The 22,151-nt window shown below is 38.2% G+C and overlaps 1 protein-coding gene across 3 annotated transcripts; it reads left to right on the top strand.

Moving 5' to 3' along the window:
* Positions 1-1,212: 1,212 nt before the first annotated feature.
* On the top strand, positions 1,213-19,841 carry rbm27 (RNA binding motif protein 27). 3 transcript variants are annotated; one of them, XM_066716864.1, is made up of 21 exons: positions 1,213-1,422; positions 3,140-3,258; positions 3,706-3,839; positions 4,017-4,096; positions 5,703-5,920; positions 8,822-9,115; positions 9,958-10,182; positions 10,529-10,663; positions 11,449-11,601; positions 11,728-11,869; positions 12,198-12,351; positions 12,675-12,878; positions 13,419-13,541; positions 14,218-14,343; positions 14,470-14,544; positions 14,719-14,895; positions 15,264-15,368; positions 15,803-15,994; positions 16,263-16,346; positions 17,362-17,472; positions 17,844-19,841. In XM_066716864.1, the coding sequence occupies exons 1-21, from the start codon at positions 1,364-1,366 to the stop codon at positions 17,931-17,933; spliced, it is 3,000 nt and encodes a 999-aa protein (XP_066572961.1). In that variant the 5' UTR covers positions 1,213-1,363; the 3' UTR covers positions 17,934-19,841. The 3 variants fall into 3 exon arrangements, with proteins under 3 accessions (XP_066572961.1, XP_066572962.1, XP_066572963.1); XM_066716865.1 differs by having other exon boundaries at positions 14,719-14,886; XM_066716866.1 differs by having other exon boundaries at positions 14,719-14,886; positions 15,270-15,368.
* Positions 19,842-22,151: the final 2,310 nt, after the last annotated feature.

Consider the following 22,151-nt stretch of genomic DNA (forward strand, 5'->3'; position numbering starts at 1 on the left):
GGAATTGTAGTCTATATTTTGTGTTCACTCCTCAGATCTAGACTGATGTCTATGGCTCAAATAAAGGCCAAGGAGAAAACACACTACAAGTCCCAGAATGCGTCAGTGACAGTGAGACTACACATTTGGTCGCATTGAAATGTGGAAAGTGTTTTTGGTTGGTGCTTTTCTTTGCCGTTCATTAATTTCTTAAGTAGTATTAAAAGCATACATTCGAAAAGACGTAAATAAAGATTCTTAAATAAAATACAATTAAGACGGAATGCTTGCATGCAGTGGTAAAAAGTTGCATCAGTCTCATGCAACACATGTGTAAGGCTACGTCACGGGCACGCTAGACGTGTGCAGGGCACACGAACGTGCAAACGCTGGTCGTGGTCGTGTGACGCAGATTTCCGCAGTTCTGCGCAGATCTGCGCTGCTGCACCAATGGGATCGCTGGGATTCCGCAGCACACGACCGCTGACCTCAAATGGGCTATTCTGTGTGTGTCGTACGAGTACAGAAACAGATTGTTGCACATTTACAAGAATAATCATGACAAGAAAAATAAAATACATTTTAAGACAAATACATAAATAACAACAACAATAATAATATTTTAAAAGGTCCATAAAACACATTTAAAGGAAGGAGAAGAAGAGTTCAATTTGGGGACATGGCTATGCTACTGTTTGCCATGTTGCAGCAGATGTACCCTGCTGCGATTTCAGCTGTCTCTCTGTGTTCCCCTAGAACTATTTTTAATTTGTTCGGTTTGATTAGCTGGGGGAAACAATATAATATCCATCGTAGCATCCCAATATTGTCTCATAACTATTAAAAGCAGAATGAAAGCCTTAGCTTAGCTGGCTTGAACAAGTTTCCAAGTGCAGAAACGTCAGAATGATTGCCACTTTTCCTGCTAAGATTTTGGCACAACGACTTTACTGTCCTGTGCAGCTTTTCTTTGTTATTAAATAATAATATGTACAATCCTAAACGATTAAAACAATATCTCTCATAAACCTTGACCTGAACGCTCCATGTCAGTATGTAAATTAAACGCACACTATCACGCACTGACAATTGCACGCATGTGTATCGTGATGTTTTAACCTACGTCCAAATAAGCCCGCCTCTCCAGCGCACCGATTGGCTCTTTCAGCACAGCCTCCTCGACCACAGCGCCGACTGGCTCCTCTCCCTGTCACTCATTTTGCGTCACGCACTTGAACGTAAAGCAGTTTGTTCGACCTGCAAGTTGCCTAGTATTAGGCCTAAAAGCTGCATCCACAATCTGTATACTCTGATAATGAAAGTGGGATTAACGCCAAATCTCTTTAATTTATAGTCAGTATTATAAAGTACATTTTTAAAGAAAATGATCATTGAGAATGTGGAGGCTTTGAAGTCGTGGCTGGCCAAACTCTTGGAACCGATGTAAGTAAAGCAAATGAAATGACATTTTAATTTTATGTGGCAGCGTAGTTTCTGGACGTGCTGGTTTGCATCCATTTAGGCGATATAAGGTATTTTAACGACGTGGCACGTTTTGAAAAAGACAGTTCCCAGCTTTACTTTAGAGAGAAGCTGATGTTTAATGGGTTACAGTTCAGGGTTTGTTTACTCGGCACCCCGGTAGCTCCAGCGTACATAAGTCGTCGGTCGCGCTGCTGCAAAGAGGCCAGGCCAGCGATGACAGTCTGCCGTGGAAAGTTGTTTTACTTTGGAGATGTTCAGGCTCCACCGATTGTGAACCTGTGCAACTTTAACATAGCCATGTTTTGAACACCGTATCCTTTTCTTAGGCCATACACTTATGATTCAAATAGAGAGGCCAGTTCAAATTCTAAGAACCTTTTTAAAAAGAAAATGCCATTTTATTTTATTTTGTGAACGTTGTGTATTCATCCACTTACCTCTATATCATCAGATCTAACTAAGTTTGCACTAGTTAGTTAGTTTTAATCAGGTAGGTATAATTATATATATATATATATATATATATATCTCATCTTGATAGAATCGCGTGCTAGCGCATCTTATTTTGATTTGAGTCGTTTTCTTCTGTAAATATAAAACTAATAACCCCACACTTGTTTGCACTCCAAATGTAATGTATCTATTCAAAAGTTACCTACGTTTCCAAAGGCTGATAAACAAACAAACCCCACAACTGCACTTGATCTGTTTTGTGTGTGTGTGTGTGTGTGTTTGTGTGTGTTTTCTTTAAACGGAGCTTGTAAAGTTAAAACATGAAATAAAATAGTTTGCCAGAGATCATGTAGCCTCAATTGGCAGAGCTTAGTATAATATATGATGGAAGCACTAATTGTAAACCAAGCTGTGGCCTTATTTGCTGGCACTAAATGTTGTTTTTGAGATGTTTGCACTAAGTTCAGCAGAGGAGTGCAATACAATCTCAACTTTAATCATGTCTACATTTACATGGTTACAAGTATGTAAATATATAATTTTCCCTCATGAGAAGCATATCTTAGCATGTAACCTGATGTCAGTTTAATGTGCTTTTTGTTATTCAGTACAAACTACATGTAGGCTTAGTCTTTTTGTCGTTCTACCGAGAACAGCATATAGCCTACAATTGGAAGTTACGTTTGGTGGCTTTAAAGTACAATTAAACTAAAAACATCTTGCTCCATTACTGTGCTTTGCTTTTATTCCTTATGCGCCAGCTTATTGATGAAATACACTGCATCAGAATATATACATCAAAATGCCATTGATGGCAAATTGTTAATATCTGGACCTCTGTCCTTCCATCTACATAACATTGTCTTTAGGAGATATCAGTCTATGAATAAAGAAAACCAGACAATCATAATGCATCTTAAGTGCATTTAGCTCGAACTTGCCCTGCTTGATGTGATAATTAAGCAACTGTAGAATGAAGAGAGTCTAACTTAAAGTCCTGGTTCCTTGGAATTTAAAAATGCAAATTACTCAATAATGAATAGGCCTTCATGTTGTAAATTATCTATGTGCTTTGCATGCTCATCTTTCTCTTAAGTGTCATCTTTATTAGTGTTAACTTGCTTACTGTGTAACTTGGTTTTGAGCTGAGATGTTAAATTGTTGTCACTGGAGACTCTGGGATTGTTGGTAAGATGATGACAGTAAGTCTTTTTCTTTATAGATGTGACGCAGATCCATCAGCTTTAGCCAACTATGTAGTTGCTTTAGTAAAGAAAGACAAACCTGAAAAGGAGCTTAAAGCACTTTGTGCAGATCAACTGGATGTCTTCTTACAAAAAGGTAAATGCTGGGTTTGTATTTTAACTTTTGTAACTGTTTGTATACAAAATTCAAATAAGAGTTTTTCTGGTATTTGTTCCAACTGAGCTCTCACTATACTAGTTCATTGAACCCTTAATTTAACTAATTTGCTTACATTTGACTTTTGAAATGGTGTAACTCTTAAAAATATGGTTATTTAATAAGAACACATTCCTTATACTGATTTATATTTAAACTCCCTACTATTTAAAATAATGAAAAGGAAATTGTTAAATTAAGGGTGCAATTAAGTAATTGAGAGCTCAGTTGGAACAAAAAGCAGCCAGGGTAGGGGTTCCTCCAGTACCAGGGTTGAGAGCCACTGTACTAGATGAAACTTGTGTTATTTGGTGCTGAATGATAATGTAATTAACACTTGCTTTCATTACTCTACTGTTATAAATATTTGTATTTTTCTAATTTCAGAGACAACTGGATTTGTAGACAAACTGTTTGAATGTTTAACAACAAAAAACTACTTGGGAAATCCAGAATTACCAGTGAAGGAATCTATAAAAGAGGACACGAAACCTGTAAAAATTGAAGATATCAAGGAAGAGGTAAATTCCTCTGTGTTGTACATCCATGGATAGTTTTAATTGCAGAAGGAATGATTTTATTTGGAGATTGTGTAAAATGTTATGACAAATTATATTTTTTTTTAATTAAAATTACTGATAGACTACAAATTGTGGGTATTGTTTAAGTACCACTCATGATATTATTCGTGTTTTCAGGCAGGGAATTGTGATGAAGACCGGGATGGACGAAGGAGAAGGAGCCCTTTGAGAAATCGGTCTGATCTTAATGAATCACGGCAAGTTTATAAGAAAACCCCACACATAGACTTGATGTATAATTCTGCCTTGAATGCTGCCAATAAGATCAGTTTCAATTGGACACTACCTACAAGTATACACTACACTCACCTAAAGGATTATTAGGAACACCTGTTCAATTTCTCATTAATGCAATTATCTAACCAACCAATCACATGGCAGTTGCTTCAATGCAATTAGGGGTGTGGTCCTGGTCAAGACAATCTCCTGAACTCCAAACTGAATGTCTGAATGGGAAAGAAAGGTGATTTAAGCAATTTTGAGCGTGGCATGGTTGTTGGTGCCAGACGGGCCGGTCTGAGTATTTCACAATCTGCTCAGTTACTGGGATTTTCACGCACAACCATTTCTAGGGTTTACAAAGAATGGTGTGAAAAGGGAAAAACATCCAGTATGCGGCAGTCCTGTGGGCGAAAATGCCTTGTTGATGCTAGAAGTCAGAGGAGAATGGGCCGACTGATTCAAGCTGATAGAAGAGCAACTTTGACTGAAATAACCACTCGTTACAACCGAGGTATGCAGCAAAGCATTTGTGAAGCCACAACACGTACAACCTTGAGGCGGATGGGCTACAACAGCAGAAGACCCCACCGGGTACCACTCATCTCCACTACAAATAGGAAAAAGAGGCTACAATTTGCACAAGCTCACAAAAATTGGACAGTTGAAGACTGGAAAAATGTTGCCTGGTCTGATGAGTCTCGATTTCTGTTGAGACATTCAGATGGTAGAGTCAGAATTTGGCGTAAACAGAATGAGAACATGGATCCATCATGCCTTGTTACCACTGTGCAGGCTGGTGGTGGTGGTGTAATGGTGTGGGGGATGTTTTCTTGGCACACTTTAGGCCCCTTAGTGCCAATTGGGCATGGTTTAAATGCCACGGCCTACCTGAGCATTGTTTCTGACCATGTCCATCCCTTTATGACCACCATGTACCCATCCTCTGATGGCTACTTCCAGCAGGATAATGCACCATGTCACAAAGGTGGAATAATTTCAAATTGGTTTCTTGAACATGACAATGAGTTCACTGTACTAAACTGGCCCCCACAGTCACCAGATCTCAACCCAATAGAGCATCTTTGGGATGTGGTGGAACGGGAGCTTCGTGCCCTGGATGTGCATCCCACAAATCTCCATCAACTGCAAGATGCTATCCTATCAATATGGGCCAACATTTCTAAAGAATGCTTTCAGCACCTTGTTGAATCAATGCCACGTAGAATTAAGGCAGTTCTGAAGGCGAAAGGGGGTCAAACACAGTATTAGTATGGTGTTCCTAATAATCCTTTAGGTGAGTGTATATAGCAGGCAAAGATGTATATGTATCTGGCAAAGCCTTCAAATGACTATCATTAAGCTTCCTTTTCCCATTCAGACAAACATTTCCAATGTTTTCACCCTTTTTTGACTGAATTATCATCGCAATATTGCATACTTGGCAGCTCAGATTTCTGCAGTTCTGTGAAGAGCATTGCCTTCAGAAAGAGATGGTCCTTAATGGCTGAATTGTTCAGCTTCAGAAGAAGGTGGAGGCCTGCCTTGACACACTGATCAATGTTCCATTTTATTCGTTTTCAGGGGTCGGGATGATAAGAGGAGGGATGACCGCAAGCGCCGAGATGGTGACCGGCATAGTAAGACCAGTGACCCGTACAGAGAGCGGTACGATCGCCGGGCAGGCACCAACCGCGGCCGCAGTTTCAGCAGGAGCAGGAGCAAGAGCCGCAGCCGCAGTGGCAGCCGGGGAAAGACTGGGGACAAGGAGCACAGCCGAGGGAAAGCTGACACCCGTAATGGTAAGGTGTTGTTTGGTCCCCCCTGACATGTTAATAGATTATATTTATCAATTAACTAAATGCAAAGTGAGTGAACAGAAGAAAAATCTACATCAAATCCATATTTGGTGTGACCACCCTTTGCCTTCAAAACAGCATCAATTCTTCTAGGTACACTTGCACAAAGTCAGGGATTTTGTAGGCATATAGTCAGGTGTATGATTAAACAATTATACCAAACAAGTGCTAATGATCATCAATTCAATATGTAGGTTGAAACACAATCATTAACTGAAACAGAAACAGCTGTTCAGGAGGAATAAAACTGGGTGAGGAACAGCCAAACTCAGCTAACAAGGTGAGGTTGCAGAAGACAGTTTACTGTCAAAAGTCCTACACCATGGCAAGACTGAGCACAGCAACAAGACACAAGGTAGTTTCTTCTGCATCAGCAAGGTCTCTCCCAGGCAGACATTTCAAGGCATACAGGGGTTTCCAGATGTGTTGTCCAAGCTCTTCTGAAGAAGCATAAAGAAACTGGCAACGCTGAGAACCGTAGACACAGTGGTAGGCCAAGGAAACTTACTGCTGCAGATGAAAGACACATCATGCTTACTTCACTTCCCAATCTGAAGATGTCCAGCAGTACCATCAGCTCAGAATTGGCAGAAAACAGTGGGACCCTGGTACACCCATCTACTGTCCAGAGAAGTCTGGTCAGAAGTGGCCTTCATGGAAGACTTGCGGCCAAAAAGCCATGCCTCCGACGTGGCAACAAGGCCAAGTGACTCAACTATGCATGAAAACACAGGAACTTGGGTGCAGAAAAATGACAGCAGGTGCACTGGACTGATGAGTCAAAATTTGAAATATCTGGCTGTAGCAGAAGGCAGTTGGATACTTATCCATCATGCAATACCATCAGGGAAGCATCTGAGTGGTCCCAACTTTGTTCTGCAACATGACAACGACCCCAAATATACAGTGAATGTTACTAAGAACTATCTTCTGCAATAAGAAGAACAAGGATTCCTGGAAGTGATGGTATGGCCTCCACAGAGCCCTGATCTCAACATCGAGTCTGTCTGGGATTACATGAAGAGAGAGAAGCAGCTGAGGCTGTCTAAATCCACAGAAGAACTGTGGTTAGTTCTCCAAGATGTTTGTGCCAACCCACCTGCCGAGTTTCTTCAAAAAGTGTACCTAGAAGAATTGATGCTGTTTTGAAGGCAAAGGGTGGTCACACCAAATATGGATTTGATCTAAAATTTGTGCACAGTACTGTGTGTGTGTATATATGTATATATATATGTGTGTGTAATATATATATTAGTTAGCATTCCTTCTAAGAGTGCTTCTAGCATTTCAAAGTAAGGTTCAAATAGCATTTTGAAGCTCAGGGGCTTGACATGCATGCACTGGTGAAATATCTTGACCACTGATCGTGATCCAAGTTAATTTGTTTGTTTGTTGTGTATGCAAATATGGATACTCGTGTATTCATTTTGAAACCTTGCCAAACTGCAGTTTCCACAATAAATAAAATGGTCTTATTACATTTTTTTTTAGATCTTTTGCAGGTATTTAATTGTAATGTAGCAGCACTGGATTTTAGTTTTTATTTCATACAGCAACACTAATTTTGTTCTTAACTTTTGTTCTAATTTTAAATGTTTCCTAAATATGTAATTTATAAAAATAACTGTACCTGTAAATTAATCTCTGAAACAATACAAGGTCTACTATTATAAGGATGTATTACAGTGTTTGTAAAGGGCTTAATAGGTTGTTGTCAAAGATTCTTATTCCTCAGTGAATACAGTGTTTAGGTGTTTTATTGTACCAGACTCAGTATTCACAACGGAATTGCTATTTCTTAAACCTGTATTGCAGAGGAGGATTTAATCTTTGCTACTGGCACACATTTTCCTGCTTTAGTGTAGAACCCTTCTTTTAAAAAAGCAGACTTGAAGTACAGAGAATAATATATTTATTTAACATGCCCGGTCTGGAAGGCCCCGACATGGGAGTGGAGTCTTTCCCAAGAACGATATGTAACAGCCTTTATAGAAAGCACGACGTGGTGCTGTAAGCAGGGTTCAGTCACATGCTCTCAAGAAGTGTTGCCTTGGGGTCAGGTCTCTGGCCTTTGGAATGTTTGTAGTTGTTTTCCTGGGGTGGTGTTGGATGCGGAAACCAGGTGTCTTTGTTTGGTGTATTCTGAGAAGTCCTGTCCCATGGTCGTCATTAACCACTGTTAATCAATAACTTTGATGCGACTTCTCCGGCCTCTTTTGGAAAGACACTTAAGTCAACAAACACTCTACACAAGCGAGCAGCTGCAGGCTACCTATCCACTGTATGATCCTTTCCTCACAGAGAGGAATTTCTAACAGACTTTTGCTAGTTTGATAGATCCAATTTGCTCAGTCTATATACGTGCTATTATTTCTAATGCTAGTATTAATATAAAACATTATATGCTTATTACAAAACACTTATACCAGTTCTTCAGGAGCCAATTGAATTCTGTAAAGACTTTCTGCTACACTGCATCATGCACCTTTTATCTACTGTGTCGTGATCTAACTAACTAACTAACATTTTAGTGTGTGTGTGCTGTTCCCAAAGCAAATAATGACACTTGATATAAATGTGTTTCCAATAAATTGGAAAAGTCTGGAAGGAATTTGTTGAAGAATAATTGTGTATACACTGTATATAGTTGAATAAGCTTTTATATAATTAGAAATCTAAATTCAGCCCTCCATGGGTTATGGGTTGTGAGCACAAAGCCCTTGAAACTATCCCTCTGCTTCGTACACCCTCCTTGGCTGGCTTGTTCTGATTTTGTCGAAAACAAGCCCAAAGGTGTGGAGTGTCACCTGGGTGTAAACCACCGTACCCTCTTGTGTTTATCAGACCACAGGCTGAAGTTTGAGATGGAGAGGAAGGATCCGGAAGGTTATCTCCCGATGTCAGTTCCAACGTGTAGCTCCCTACAGCAACCGCCACCACCTCTCCTCCCGCTGCCTCCCCCTCAGCAGCAGTATTCGTCTGGGGGACCAGCTGCCCCCAGCTCCGTTACTGTGGTAGCGCCAGCTCACCTCCCAGACAGCACCACTGAGAGCTGGTCTAATTACTTCTCTAATCACAGCGACTCCAAGCCATTCAACAGAAGCAACCCTCTGAAACGCCGCTGCAGAGACTACGACGGTGAGAACTCGGGGCATGTCATGTCTTTTGCTTGAATACCTGAATATTTGAAAGTAATTGTATGTGTAGAAGGTTTGCTATCGGGAAAGGACTTAGCTGGTATGTTATCGTAAAAATGTTTTTCAGTTTTATTTCCTCATTGGCATTTTGAATATTTCTGTTGGTGATAACTCTTAACAAATGTTTTTTCTTATGCATTAGGTTAGTCAGAGTATTTAATATTAAATGCTTTCTTTCCATTCTGAAAATTGAGCGTCCATCATTAAAGTGCAGCACAGCAGAGATCTTAATTCACTTCTGAGACAGGCTTGCATGAGTAAAACTGCACTTCTGTAACTGCTAGGGTGAAATAAGATACAAACCCATTGCATGCTGTTTCTGTTTCAGCAGACAAAATAGTTTTGTTTATACATTTATTGTCCAGGTAATTTCACTGGGAACTACAGTATATATGATGTATTACAGTGTATCATACATTAATCTCCATTATCCATGGATGCTGCAGGATTAATAAAGTCTGAATCAGAATAACAGGTCCTTAGTTTTGCTTTGGTCCCTTTGGATGCACTAAACCTCAGCAGTAGAATTCTCTGAGGACTGTCAGTATATTTACCCAGACTGTCTTATTTACACTGTGGTATTTTTAACCTGCCCAGCCCACCCCCTTTGGGATTTAGCTCTACATAATCTACCAGTGCTTTGGCACAATCTACACAACACTCCAGTTACAGAAGTGTCCTCCTGTTGTAACCAAAGTAGTGGGGGAGGGATATTTTGTGTGTGTTGCCATTCTTAAGTGTCCATTAAATGATTGCAATATATATTCGTCTCAATCTCACCAGAGAAGGGCTTCTGTGTGCGTGGAGACTTGTGTCCCTTCGATCATGGCAATGACCCTTTAATAGTGGATGACGTCACCTTGCCAACCATGATTCCTTTCCCTCCCCCGCCTGGCATGCCACCTCCTCGGATGCCCATGCCTCCGATGCCAGAGCCACCCACCAACCTACGGATACCCATGCCTCCTCACGGGCAGCCCCCACCCCCTGGGATCTTCCCAATACCAGGTTTGTTTGACTGACGTTAATAACATTTTGTTCTACGTATTGTATATGGAAAAAAAAATGTGTGTATGTATGCCCTCTTCTTTTCTTTTCTATTGCCATGACAATGCATGATTTCATTTTGTGAACATTTTCTTTTATAGAATGCAAATTTTCATTTTAAAGAGTTTGATTCTGTCACAAAGTATTACATACGACAAAGACCTCAATAATTAATCTTCAAAATATTAAGTTACATGTTTTTTTGTTTGTTGTTGTAGTAAAAGTAGAGCATGTGATGTTACCTTTTAATTGAAATCCCTCCCCATGCAACCGCAACCAATTTAGCTTGATATTGTATTTTTTATAGGACCTCCATTAATACCAACAAGTGCAATAGATACTCGTGAGCATTCAGGGACGAGTTCAATTTCTACTCTTGCACCGCCAGGAGTAGGACCTCCTCCTCCTATACCTCAGCATCCTCAGTATACATTATCCGAATGTAAGCATATGTATTTTTTAATACTCTTATGATTGGGGTCCTTGGTCTTTCTAAAACACACATAGGTAACACTGAAAATCACTTCTAATGAAGGCTGCCAGTTTTCAGTGTCAATTTGTCCTCCGACTCTCTTAACTGAAAATAAAAATAAAATATCTTCTCTTTATTGAATTTGAATCGGTTTAATCTGACGCTTCTTAAATAAGCTCAAATACTTGTCTAATTTTGAATGTTTTGAAATAAGATTAACTTGCTAAATTCAGGATAGGTCACAAATTAAGAAAAATAGTCAAAAGAGTTGGGGGGTTGTATTGTATTCAGAAGGATGACAATTTGGTATGCTGTTACACAGGAATTCACTTCCCGCTGCAGTTCATTCAGTGATTTCTCTCGTTAATAGTTTGTGAGAATTGGAGAAATGTAAACGCTAATACATAAAATGAGTAAACATCAAAAACTGCAATCTTTACTGATTAACCTGGGAAAGGATGTTTTTTTGTTATTGTTTCTTGTTCACTACAGTAATGTATTCACTCAACACTTTACTGTTCTTGGGATTGTTTTTGTTTATGGGGCATTCCTCCCAAGTTTTTTTTTTTTTTTTTTTATTACCTTCAAGGAAAGTGCAGTTCAGGTGCTGTTAAAGTTATGGAAGTCCTGTTTTATTCAAATTCCACTTAATATATATATATTTTTTTATTCTACCACTTAATTTTAAATCTTAGTGATTGTAATTTTATTTATTTCTTTAACCTACTTGCATATGTTTTCCTTTTTACATTCAGATAACTATGATCCTGAAGCTTATAACCCAGAGGCCCCTGGCATCACGACTCCAGGCAGACCCCAGTACAGGCAGTTCATCCCCCGGATACAGACACAGCGGCCCAATCTCATTGGACTCACTTCCAGTGACATGGACACGCAGAACTCCAGAGGTCACTACATTCCCACTCCTCCTTTCTTTCTCTTTATACAGCAGCAGATTTGTGATAAACATGCTAAACTCTGAAGTTTATTATGCCATCGTACATTTTAAATCATGTATTTTGTTCCCTCTGTAGCAGCGAATATTGTCATCCAGACTGAGCCGTCTGCTTCAGTTATGACAAATAACAACGCCAGGTTCAGCAATGACCAGGAGAGCAGGAAGAGGCCCATGTCGAATGCTGATGTGCCACCGGTGAAGAAGCCCTGGATGGACAAGTAAGAGCATGGTGTCTTACCGTGTCTTGTGAACATGAGAGGTTTCCTTCTCCTATTTTACTGTATGTTGAGTGTATAAGTATAGGTATTCTACACATAAAGTACATTCAGATATGTTATTAGAATCTTAAACCTTTTTTTTTTTTTTCTTTTTCATTATACATTAAGGTACATTATGCCTTGCTATTTCAAATAAATTAGTTAACCACCCTATGTTAAGCTGATTGGTTATATTTTTAATGCTGTAAACTAATTTGTTTTAATGGATAATTCTGCAGAGAAGTGTCTGAATCTGTGATCCAAAAATAACTTGCTTTACTTTCTCCAGGCAAAATTTCAACAACCAACATAAACCTGGTTTCCAAAAGAAAAACCATTATGCCAACACGAAACTTGAAGTTCGCAAAATCCCCAGAGACCTCAATAATATCACCAAACTGAACGAGCACTTCAGCAAGTTTGGCACTATTGTCAACATCCAGGTAAGATTTAGTTTTAATTGTATACATTGTTTACATTATAAAATCAGGGGCTTGTACATAAACAATAATATTCTGGCCTCCACCACCATGATACGTGACATGTGGCTATATAACTGACAAGCTAGGCAAAGTATTTGCATACATTTCTAAGGTTTGCAAGGTAAACGAATACCGTAAAAACACATGTTACGCTTGGAGTGCTAACAGCGTTCAGCAGGGCACTCAAATGCTTATGCGAATGCCAGATTTCTTTATTGCATCAATCCTGGCATGGGAGCACACTTCTGATGGTGATGGAAAATAACACGGCCCTTCTCTTTCAGGTTGTGTTTGGAGGTGATCCGGAAGCAGCTCTCATACAGTACACTGCGAATGAAGAAGCCAGGAGAGCGATATCCAGCACAGAAGCGGTGTTAAATAATAGGTTTATCAGAGTTTACTGGCACAGGGAGAACAATGAGCAGCAGCATCAACAGGCCCAGACGCAGACTGCGCCAGTAGCGCCCCCCCATGCCAATGTTCATAAGGTAGGTCATTGCATCCCTGTAACAATGGAGGCCCTCCAGGACATTGCTGTGTTGCATATTCTAGTATATTCTTCTGTTTGTGTTGAATGTTTTATGTTTTGTTCACACACCACTGTCTTGTCATCTCTGAGGAACGCTCCTTGAAACTAGATTACATTTCTTTCCCTTTTTTTGTTTTGTTTTCTCACCTCACGGGATATCGTACATTGTTTATATAAATAAATCAAATTTAGTGTTAACAAAGGGAATATATTAATGAATGCAGTCTTGTTTATTGAATAACAGTTCTTTGGAGATCCCATGTTTTTTCGATCATTGCATAGAATTGGCACATTTGTTTGTTTTATTTCATGTTTTATTTTATTTCTGTAAAGATGTGGACACTGAAGGCCAGAGAAACTGCCTTTGAAAATGAAGGCTGGCAACATTGATTGGCATTAGGAATTAAAACTATTGATGTTTATTCAAGAGATGTGATTACTCAGGTCACATATTGAAAAATAAACTGTGCTCTAATCATCCTATATTTTGCATTTTAAGGTTATCAACAAGCCACATAACCCTGGATCTTACGTCCTTAACAAGATGACATTGAAGCACCGTCTCGGGGCCACAGCTGGAAATAAAGTAGATTCACTCCAGTCTAATACAGACCCTTCACTGGTAACAGCATCACCGTTTCAGTTTTGTACAATAGGCTTTACGTGTTGCATGAATTTTGATTCTAGTTATATTGGTATTACCAACTCCTTTTAAAAATATTATTCTTAATGCACTGTTAGTGTGTAGGATGTTATGTAGGAGACATGAGGTGAGGCTTATGAAATGGAGTTGAAGTGAATATATATATATATGAATGTTAGTCTTTTTAATTGAACGGATACATCTGATACATTTTTGTTTTAAAACGCATAGTTATGGAAAGCCTACCAAGTTTGTCTTTAGCCCAGTGTTTTGGGGGGTGGGGGATAAAAAGGGTGCGTGTCCATTATATGACTACAAACATGATTATCAGTAAGTACACATAAAAGCGCCCACCTTTTTAATAATTCAATGTTCTTCCTTCTTACAAGACGCAAATGTCTTGGAAGATTAAGTATGAAGCCTCAAAAGCTTTTTTGTAAGTTGTAAATAAAGATAAAAATCTTCAGCGTAGGAAAGAAAGGAGTTTTATTTTAAAAGGCACTGAGCATGGGGCTTTCTGTACGTAGAGAAATGCGTTGCTCTCCCAAGGTAATCTATGAGCACAAATGGGATGATAATCAAATTGTGATTAAGAAAAATAGCTTTCTCATGAATGTGGAACAGTTGTTCATTGTATTTGGTCCTGTTACCCTAGGCAATGACTAACTCTACAAGTCTACAAAAGGGCCCCTACAGTTCTGCGGTAATGAAAATGACTTCAAAACCAATGGCGAAAGCTACTAAAGTACTTGAAGCACATGAGGCCGTGAAGAAAAAGCAGGCAAGTGTATTTTTTTATTTTAGGACAGTTATGTACTGGTTAGTTTCATAACAGTATTCCGAAGAGCAGGAGGATGGGAAATTTTAAGCTTCAACTCGATTAATCCTACTTTTTGTTTCAATTTAGGAGACGCTAAAACTGCAGCAAGATATGAGGAAAAAGAAGCAAGAAATGTTAGAGAAACAAATAGAATGTCAGAAGGTAAGTGTTGATTCTGTTTTTCGGGGCCTCGTGTGTTAGGACGATATATCAAGCTTAAGTTAAGGAACATTAAGTAGTGAATGATTTCCAGAGTTTTCAGTATCTCCTCCAGTTCCCTTTACAAGAACAATGAAAGGGGCAAATAAGACTTCAAAGATAACTTTTATATTTCAGGTACTAATCAACCGGCTTGAAAAAAATAAAAACATGAAACCAGAGGAAAGAGCTGGAATAATGAAGACACTAAAAGACCTTGCAGAGATGATCTCTCAGCTGAAGGATGAAATGAAACCAGCCACCAACACTTCAGTGAAGTCTGCCCAGCCCAAGACTAAGATAGATGTGAGTTGGGTCAGTTGATTTGATTACATTTCCTTCATCCCCCCGACCCAACAAATACTTTTCACAATAAAGTGTTTAAGAAATATTTTTGTTTTGATTTGTAATGGCAAAATAAGGCCTTTACTCCTAATTTCATCAGACTTTAGTAAATTATATATGCATATAAGCCATTACTGATGCTTTAAATAATTTAATAGATTTTCTGTCTGAGGTTGACAACCAGTTTACATTAGAATTTTCCCTTTCCCTTGAAAGTCAGACAATTTCTACCAGAAAGTCAATTTCAGGGGAAATGTGCCTTGAGTTTTTCACTCAAAGCATGAAATTCTATCCCAATTAGACTCTTGTAGGTAAATTAATTATAATTTCTTTTTAAGGCACAGAAAGAACTGTTAGACGCAGAATTGGATTTCCATAAAAAGTTAAGCTCTGGAGAAGACACAACCGACTTGAAAAAGAAACTTAGCCAGTTACAGGTAGAGGTGAGTGAAGATAAGCCTAGAACTATTCAAATTAGTTATGTGAAATGTTATCTTCCTACCTTAATTTTTGCTTGGATGACATTTTCTTCGTTACCTAGATTTTAAATGTTTGGGGGCGGGCGGGAGGTTGTTTTTTTTGGCCACTACAGCAGTACAACTTTCCTAAGCTGACATGGTTTAATTAGAGAACATAAAACATACATTGCTCAAGCTCTTTTTGTGGTATAAGCTGCATTAAACAGCAGGCACTTTACATGTCCAGAGGACAGAGACTTATGAATTAACTAAAAACAAAAAGAAAGAGAGAGAGAGAGAAGAGATGCTACTCAGATGTTCCATAGCATTAAAGTCTGAGGTCGTGGGTCTTGGTCGGAGAGGCGTGAGTGCTGCTGTGCCTGTGGAGCGACTGACCTCTCTGTGCCGTTCTTTCCCAGGCGGCTCGCTTGGGGTTGATTCCCGCTGGACGAGGAAAGGTGACTCCAGGCCGAGGTCGTGGCAGAGGTCGAGGGAGGAGTATGAGGGGGCGAGGAGGAGGCAACCACATGGTGGTCGACCACCGGCCTCGAGCCCTGGCCATACTGGGGGTGACCAAAGAGGAGAAGGAAGAACTCATGCCTCACTTTGTGGTAGGTGACGAGAGGCCTGAGTGATTACGTTCCAGAGCAGCACGGACAGATGGAGCTCTTACTGCCCGGGATTAGATATGGGATCAGGGCTTCTCTCTTCCCAGTGGTCACCAAGCCAGGAAAAACACGCACACCCGCACACTCCATGCATGTACCGGCACACGCAAGAGCATTCTGCCTCAAAGATGTCTGTTTTAATGAGCCCTGTTCTAAAGACTTGACAGCATTGATATTGAGTGTTATTTCTTACCTTTTGTCCTTCTCACAGAAATACGGGGAGATTGAAGATCTGCGTGACCATGATGCCACGAGTGTTGTCATGACATTCAAAACTCGAAGTGAGGCAGAAAATGTAAGTTCCTGGTGCTGTGGGGGTCGGGGCACGAGAACAAAATAAACGTCATGGAAGACATGATTTAAAGTAGATTACTGAATGTTACATTTTTGTTTTGTATCGGTAGTGTGAATTACGAAGAGAGGTCTTTGATATTACTTCATGGTCTGTGTGATATCCATACACATTATCACACAGCTTTTGAATATCCCTCTGTTACTGTTGGCTGACAGCTGTATTGTTTAATTGCCTATTCAAATCAGTTTCCTGGCTTCAATAAGTTATGGTCTTCCTTATCTCAGAAATGTGAAGAACATTGGTGGAGTTTACTTGTGTTTTGACCTTATTCAAGACACTGTGCTCGAGTCAAAAATTTAAATTCTGCTCTCTCACTCAGGGTTTACATGGTTTAAGTTTATTGTACTCAGGATGACCTGCTGTTTACCAGACATCATGCAAAATAAGGGCAAAGGAGTGGATTAATATGTAAATTAGCTCTATATACCGCTTTCATGCTGTTTTTGCAGGAAAATGCCACAGAGGGTGGTTTACATACGCAGAGAACAATACTCGAGACACTGACATCACCAAATCCATGGCTGTCATGTGACAGCGTGTTCAAATTAAACAGTGTACAGCTGTGGCTTGTGCCTTGCGTCTAGTTGTTTAATACTTTACTGATATTACCCGAGTGCTTTGTCACCTCACTGATGGAGCAGCAAGATGTGAATAGAAATGTTTTATAAAGTTAGGATTACAACATGATGTACAGTAACGAACAATGCACAACTGTAAGGTGCACAACTTGATTCTCCTGAGTCTTCGTTCCAAATATGCCCACACACATCATCACTTCACGAGTTAAAAACTGCATATAAACCCACATAGTTAAAAACCCTCATCTGTGTGTTGGAAGATCATGAATTGCCAGCAGAGGGAGCTCTAATGTTATTACTACTAATAGACTTGGCCATACATAATAATAAAAGTCTTTTGAAACCACAATTTTAACAAGTGACTTTTGTTCTTCCAGGCTGCGAATCAAGGTGCAAAGTTCAAAGGTCGCATTCTACAGATATCATGGTACAAGCCCAAGACACCATCTGTATCCACTGAACCAGAGGAAGAGGAAGCGAAGGAAGAGGTTAATATAAATCGGTTTAAATTAAGTATTATTATCTTGTATCATCAATACAGCTGAAATTAGTCTCCATTCGGTTTCAAATTACTTTCCTGGAGAAATTCACTTTATGAGAATAACACTGTCAACTTTTAAGTTTAAACTATATCATGTATAGAAGTTTTTTAGTTTTTTAGTTTTTTTTTTAGCATAAATAAAACCAGATCTTCCATTGTGCTGGAACAAATAATAGATGAAAAACATAAGAAATTGTGCACATTTTGAGGAAGCACCGTACCTGGTGTAATTTGGATTGTTTATGGTCAGAGTTATAGTAATCGACAGCAACAGCAGGATGAGCTCAACAGAGTGTAACGCTGTACCTTTGTATCCAGGAAACGGAGAGCTCCCTCTTACTGCCCGAGGAAGAGGAGGAAGACGATGACGAAGAGGACGAAGATGAGAGCCGTTCATGGAGAAGATGAAGAGAATATTGCTCAACCTTTTTTGTGAAAAGGACTGTTAATTATTTTTTTAGTACAAAATTACATGTAATTAATAAGGCAGAAATTGTGTTTTTGGAACGGAATTCAGGTTTTGAGACTAAGAAGCCAAAATAACTGAAGTATCTGAGACCGTACTCTCTAAAATGGTAAAAATAGGAATGTGAGAAAACCACAAAACTCCAGGCAGACCGTTTTTTCATTTTAGGTTATTTCACTTTACATTGCTCTCTACAGCTGTATACAACATCAAGCAAAACACTTATGATTGATCTGAACTGTGAGCCCAGCTCAACCTGTTACAGGCTTCATAGAGTTTGTCTCCATAATTTGTCAAATTGCTTTAAGTTCTGTCAGGTAGTTTTTGAACCTTTTGTTAGTTGTTGGCTTCATCCTGTTTTATAAAAATGTTTTCCTTTTGGATTATCAATTGAAACGTTTAGATCAGTTTTGAAGGTTTTTTTTTTTTTTTTTTTTTTTAATAAACATTAGCCCTTTGAAGTCTGGTGGGTTGCTACTCACACCAGCACCTTTGCCTGTCCAGGGGCAAATTGGATAGTTACTGAAGCCTGTATGAGGACTACCTGTTTACAAGCACAGGCATTTTGATTATAAGTTTAACTTGCATAACCCTTCAGTAAATCTTAAGGAAGTAAAAACAAAATTGCTGATTATTGCAGCAGGGACTGTATTTGTTTCCAAAAAAACTGTAAAATTAGCTTTCTCTGAGAAAATATCAGTGATATCCCCCAAGATAGAGATATTATCTTTTGCAGAAGCTAAGAAATTGGTAATGTTATCTTTTTTTTTTCTGCAATTTCATGAAATATGCAGTGCCACTTTATGTACAGATCTACATTAAATTGAAAGACTGTAGGTTGTGCCAGTATTTCTTGAGGAAAGAAAATTGAATAAAATGTGAATATCTGTATGATTTCCCCTACATATAATAATTGTAAGGATTTTTTTTCTATCCCCCGAAGATGTCTTTGCCCTTAGTTTGTAAGTAAATTTAGAATAAGGAAGTTATCTATAGCATTTCTCACATCCCTGTTCAAGAGACTGGATCGTTTTGCAGGGAACAAATTAAATGCATCTGCAATACGCAGAGAGTGGTGTTTGAATGTATATTAAAACTTTTTTTTTTTTTTTGTATATAATTTTGCCTTATTGTCAATTACCAGCAGACAACTGCACTTTTATAAGATTTGTTTTGTGTATTTTTTTGTACAGAGGTTTGCAATAAGGATAATTAAAATGTAGATACTATTTTTTTTTTCTGCAGTAGTTAAAATGAATGTTGGATTTATGTGGCAACAAAAATGATCCCTTCCACATGATTTCCACATGAGCTCTCAATAACCCTGGCTATTTATGTGTGTCCATTTCATATTTTATCTACTATTTCAGTCACATCAAGGTCAGTTTGTTAGGAGTGTTAATTTTATTTTAGTAGTATTTTTATATGTATACATTCTTTTAGTGTGAACATGTGCCCTGATCTTAAGTCTTTGCTTCTGTTGAAGATTTATTGTATCTTTTTAAGTGAATTTTTATTTCAAAATCACTTAATTCCAGCATATACAGTATTTCAGACAAACTGTTCATATTTCATTTAACTATTTTCAAGACCTATTAATTCCCCAGACTCGGAGGAGTTAGCCTTTGTTTATTTTCTATCTGGAAGTGTAGTACTCCAGACTGTTTTCAGCATTGTCAATTTATTTTAATTTTTTTCACAGTTATCTTTTTTTTTATGTGAAAGACCAAATCCACATTTACAATCTCTAGGACTATTTCCTAAACACATGTATGAAATGCATTTTTACAGTTGGTAATACAGTATTCAATTGTAATGTTTAAATAAAGTGAACATCCCTTTAAACTCAAGTCTATTAAACGGACTCTTGTGCCGTGTTGTGACATGAGAAACACAGGACAATTCGTCACACAAATGGTAACCCTGGCTCGCTATATGGAGGCCTAATTTTGGCTTACATTGTAAGAACACTTCAGTCGGAAACGCATGCTTAGCTCTTAGGGATCATGTGCAAGGGAACTACCCCCCCCTCTTTATTTGTATAACAAGCTGTGTATAATAGTTTTACATAGTAGTGATGTGTATTACATTTTGAAGACATTGCATTTGAATTTGTAACTGTTTATACATTGGGATTTGTGGATGTATTTTTGATTTCTTGTTTATAATATCAATTTCTAACACACTAGCATGTTTGCTTTCCCAATAAAGATAAAAGGAATGGCTTTGATAACCAAAATATATATATAAAAAAAAATAGATTGGGAGAAAAACAATTTAAAACAAAAAAAACAATTGGAAAAGAAATTAAGAGGAACCATTCCAAAAAAATTCACCCAAAAACTGTTGTTTGGTGTTTTGTTTTCCGCTGGTTTGTTTAATTGTAACACATACCTAATTCTACAATAACTGACCAATTTATTCATATCACTTTTGCATACTCCACACTGTGTGTGTGGTGTAGTCAAAGCAATTGACAAACCGAAGGGCTATTATGAGCTAACTGAATGAATGAGGAACAATTGCTTTTTATTGAAGTACACTGCTACTGAAAAACAGTTACAGCGTGAAAGCACACCCGCTGCATATACAATATTATGAAAACCCAATATCCTAGAAGGAAGCATTACTTTTTGTTAAAATGTGATTGTGTCTTGTGGTAGTGCCGATTCTGTTGCTCTGAATTCAAACCTCCAATAGGCTGCAATGTTATTGCTGCAAAAAGCATTTCATTTGTGTCCATCAAGTGTCACTGCTGAACACTCTCCATCTGCAAGTTGCATGTGAACTTGAGCCCCCAGAGAACAGAAACGTGGCCTAGTCTGGGTCAGCACATTGGTAGCCATATATTCAATGCAATATTTATTTATGTTAATTTTAGGGTTAAACATATTTTCAACCAATATAGTCTTTGATCTAGTAATATATATATGAAAAATCTGATCTGTTGTAAAGCACTTTGTCTCAATAGGAGCTAATGTTTATTTTATTTCCAATATTGATTCACCTTATACTCAGCATTTCCCTAGACTCAAATTAGATTATAATTCAGTTCAGTCTCATTCCTATATCACAATGCCTTCTGTATACTTTATTCAGCCTACTAGTATCTTTGATTTTTGTTTCCATTTCCATTTATTAATAATATTTTATGTCAGCTTATGTATAGGGTTAATTAAACTATGATAATATACAATTGTATTTTCAATGAGCCTGTTAATAGGCATAGATGGTTTTAAGTTTATTATCAGTGTGAGAGTGTGGGAATTGATTGCCATGAGCATTCAGGTTTTGTTCAGAGGTTGTAACAGACTTATTTTTTATTAATGTTTTACTTGGTCATGTTCAAACATGATCAGGATCCCCAATGCCATGTCTAAATCAATCATATCATGTGATCATTTGCTGGGGCAAAGCTGGTTAGTTGCAGATGCCTGTTTTGTATCCCATTGCCTCTGCTTGTGGTTGCTACACACTAGTAGCACTACTTCCTAGTGAAACTAGTAAACTAGTTCCTGTTGATACACCTGAGAATGGGGCAGTGCTTATTGTGCAGACACTGTGAGTTAAACCACCAAATAAGACCATTTGAATGGTTTTTGGATATGGGGGAGATTATGAGAAATTTAAATGAGATAAAAATATATACTTTTTGATCTGAATTACCACTGCCATCTTCTCTGTTATTTTAAAATTACATTTTTTTTTGTCAGAGTCCTTGTTTATAAGGGCTGATGTACCTGAACTGGGAAGAACAAGAAAGAAATGTTGCACTGAATTGTGGAATCAAATGTGGCCTCATTACATCTGACATATTCAAATGCCAGTAAATGTTGCATTTCTCCTACTGTGGCAATTCATGTGAAAATCACTTTGGTATAATGCAATGCTATTTGGTCACCTGTGGCAGAGGATATGTCAATGATCAACTTTATCCACTCATCACATTCACATTTTAGATCACTTTGGCATTGTTTGAGTTTATGTGCCAAATAAAAAAAATAAAAAAAAGATTTTTAAAGAAAATTAGGTGGGGGGTGTAAGTCAGTGAAAGGATCATTTTCCTCCTTTTATTAACCTATAATTAATGTCTACTTCTACTAACATTCACAGCACAAACTGCATTTTAACAAAACCTGAAGGGCAAACCTGCCTCAGCT

Source organism: Amia ocellicauda, chromosome 11 (genome assembly GCF_036373705.1).
Source record: "Amia ocellicauda isolate fAmiCal2 chromosome 11, fAmiCal2.hap1, whole genome shotgun sequence".
Classification (NCBI taxonomy): Eukaryota; Metazoa; Chordata; class Actinopteri; order Amiiformes; family Amiidae; genus Amia; species Amia ocellicauda.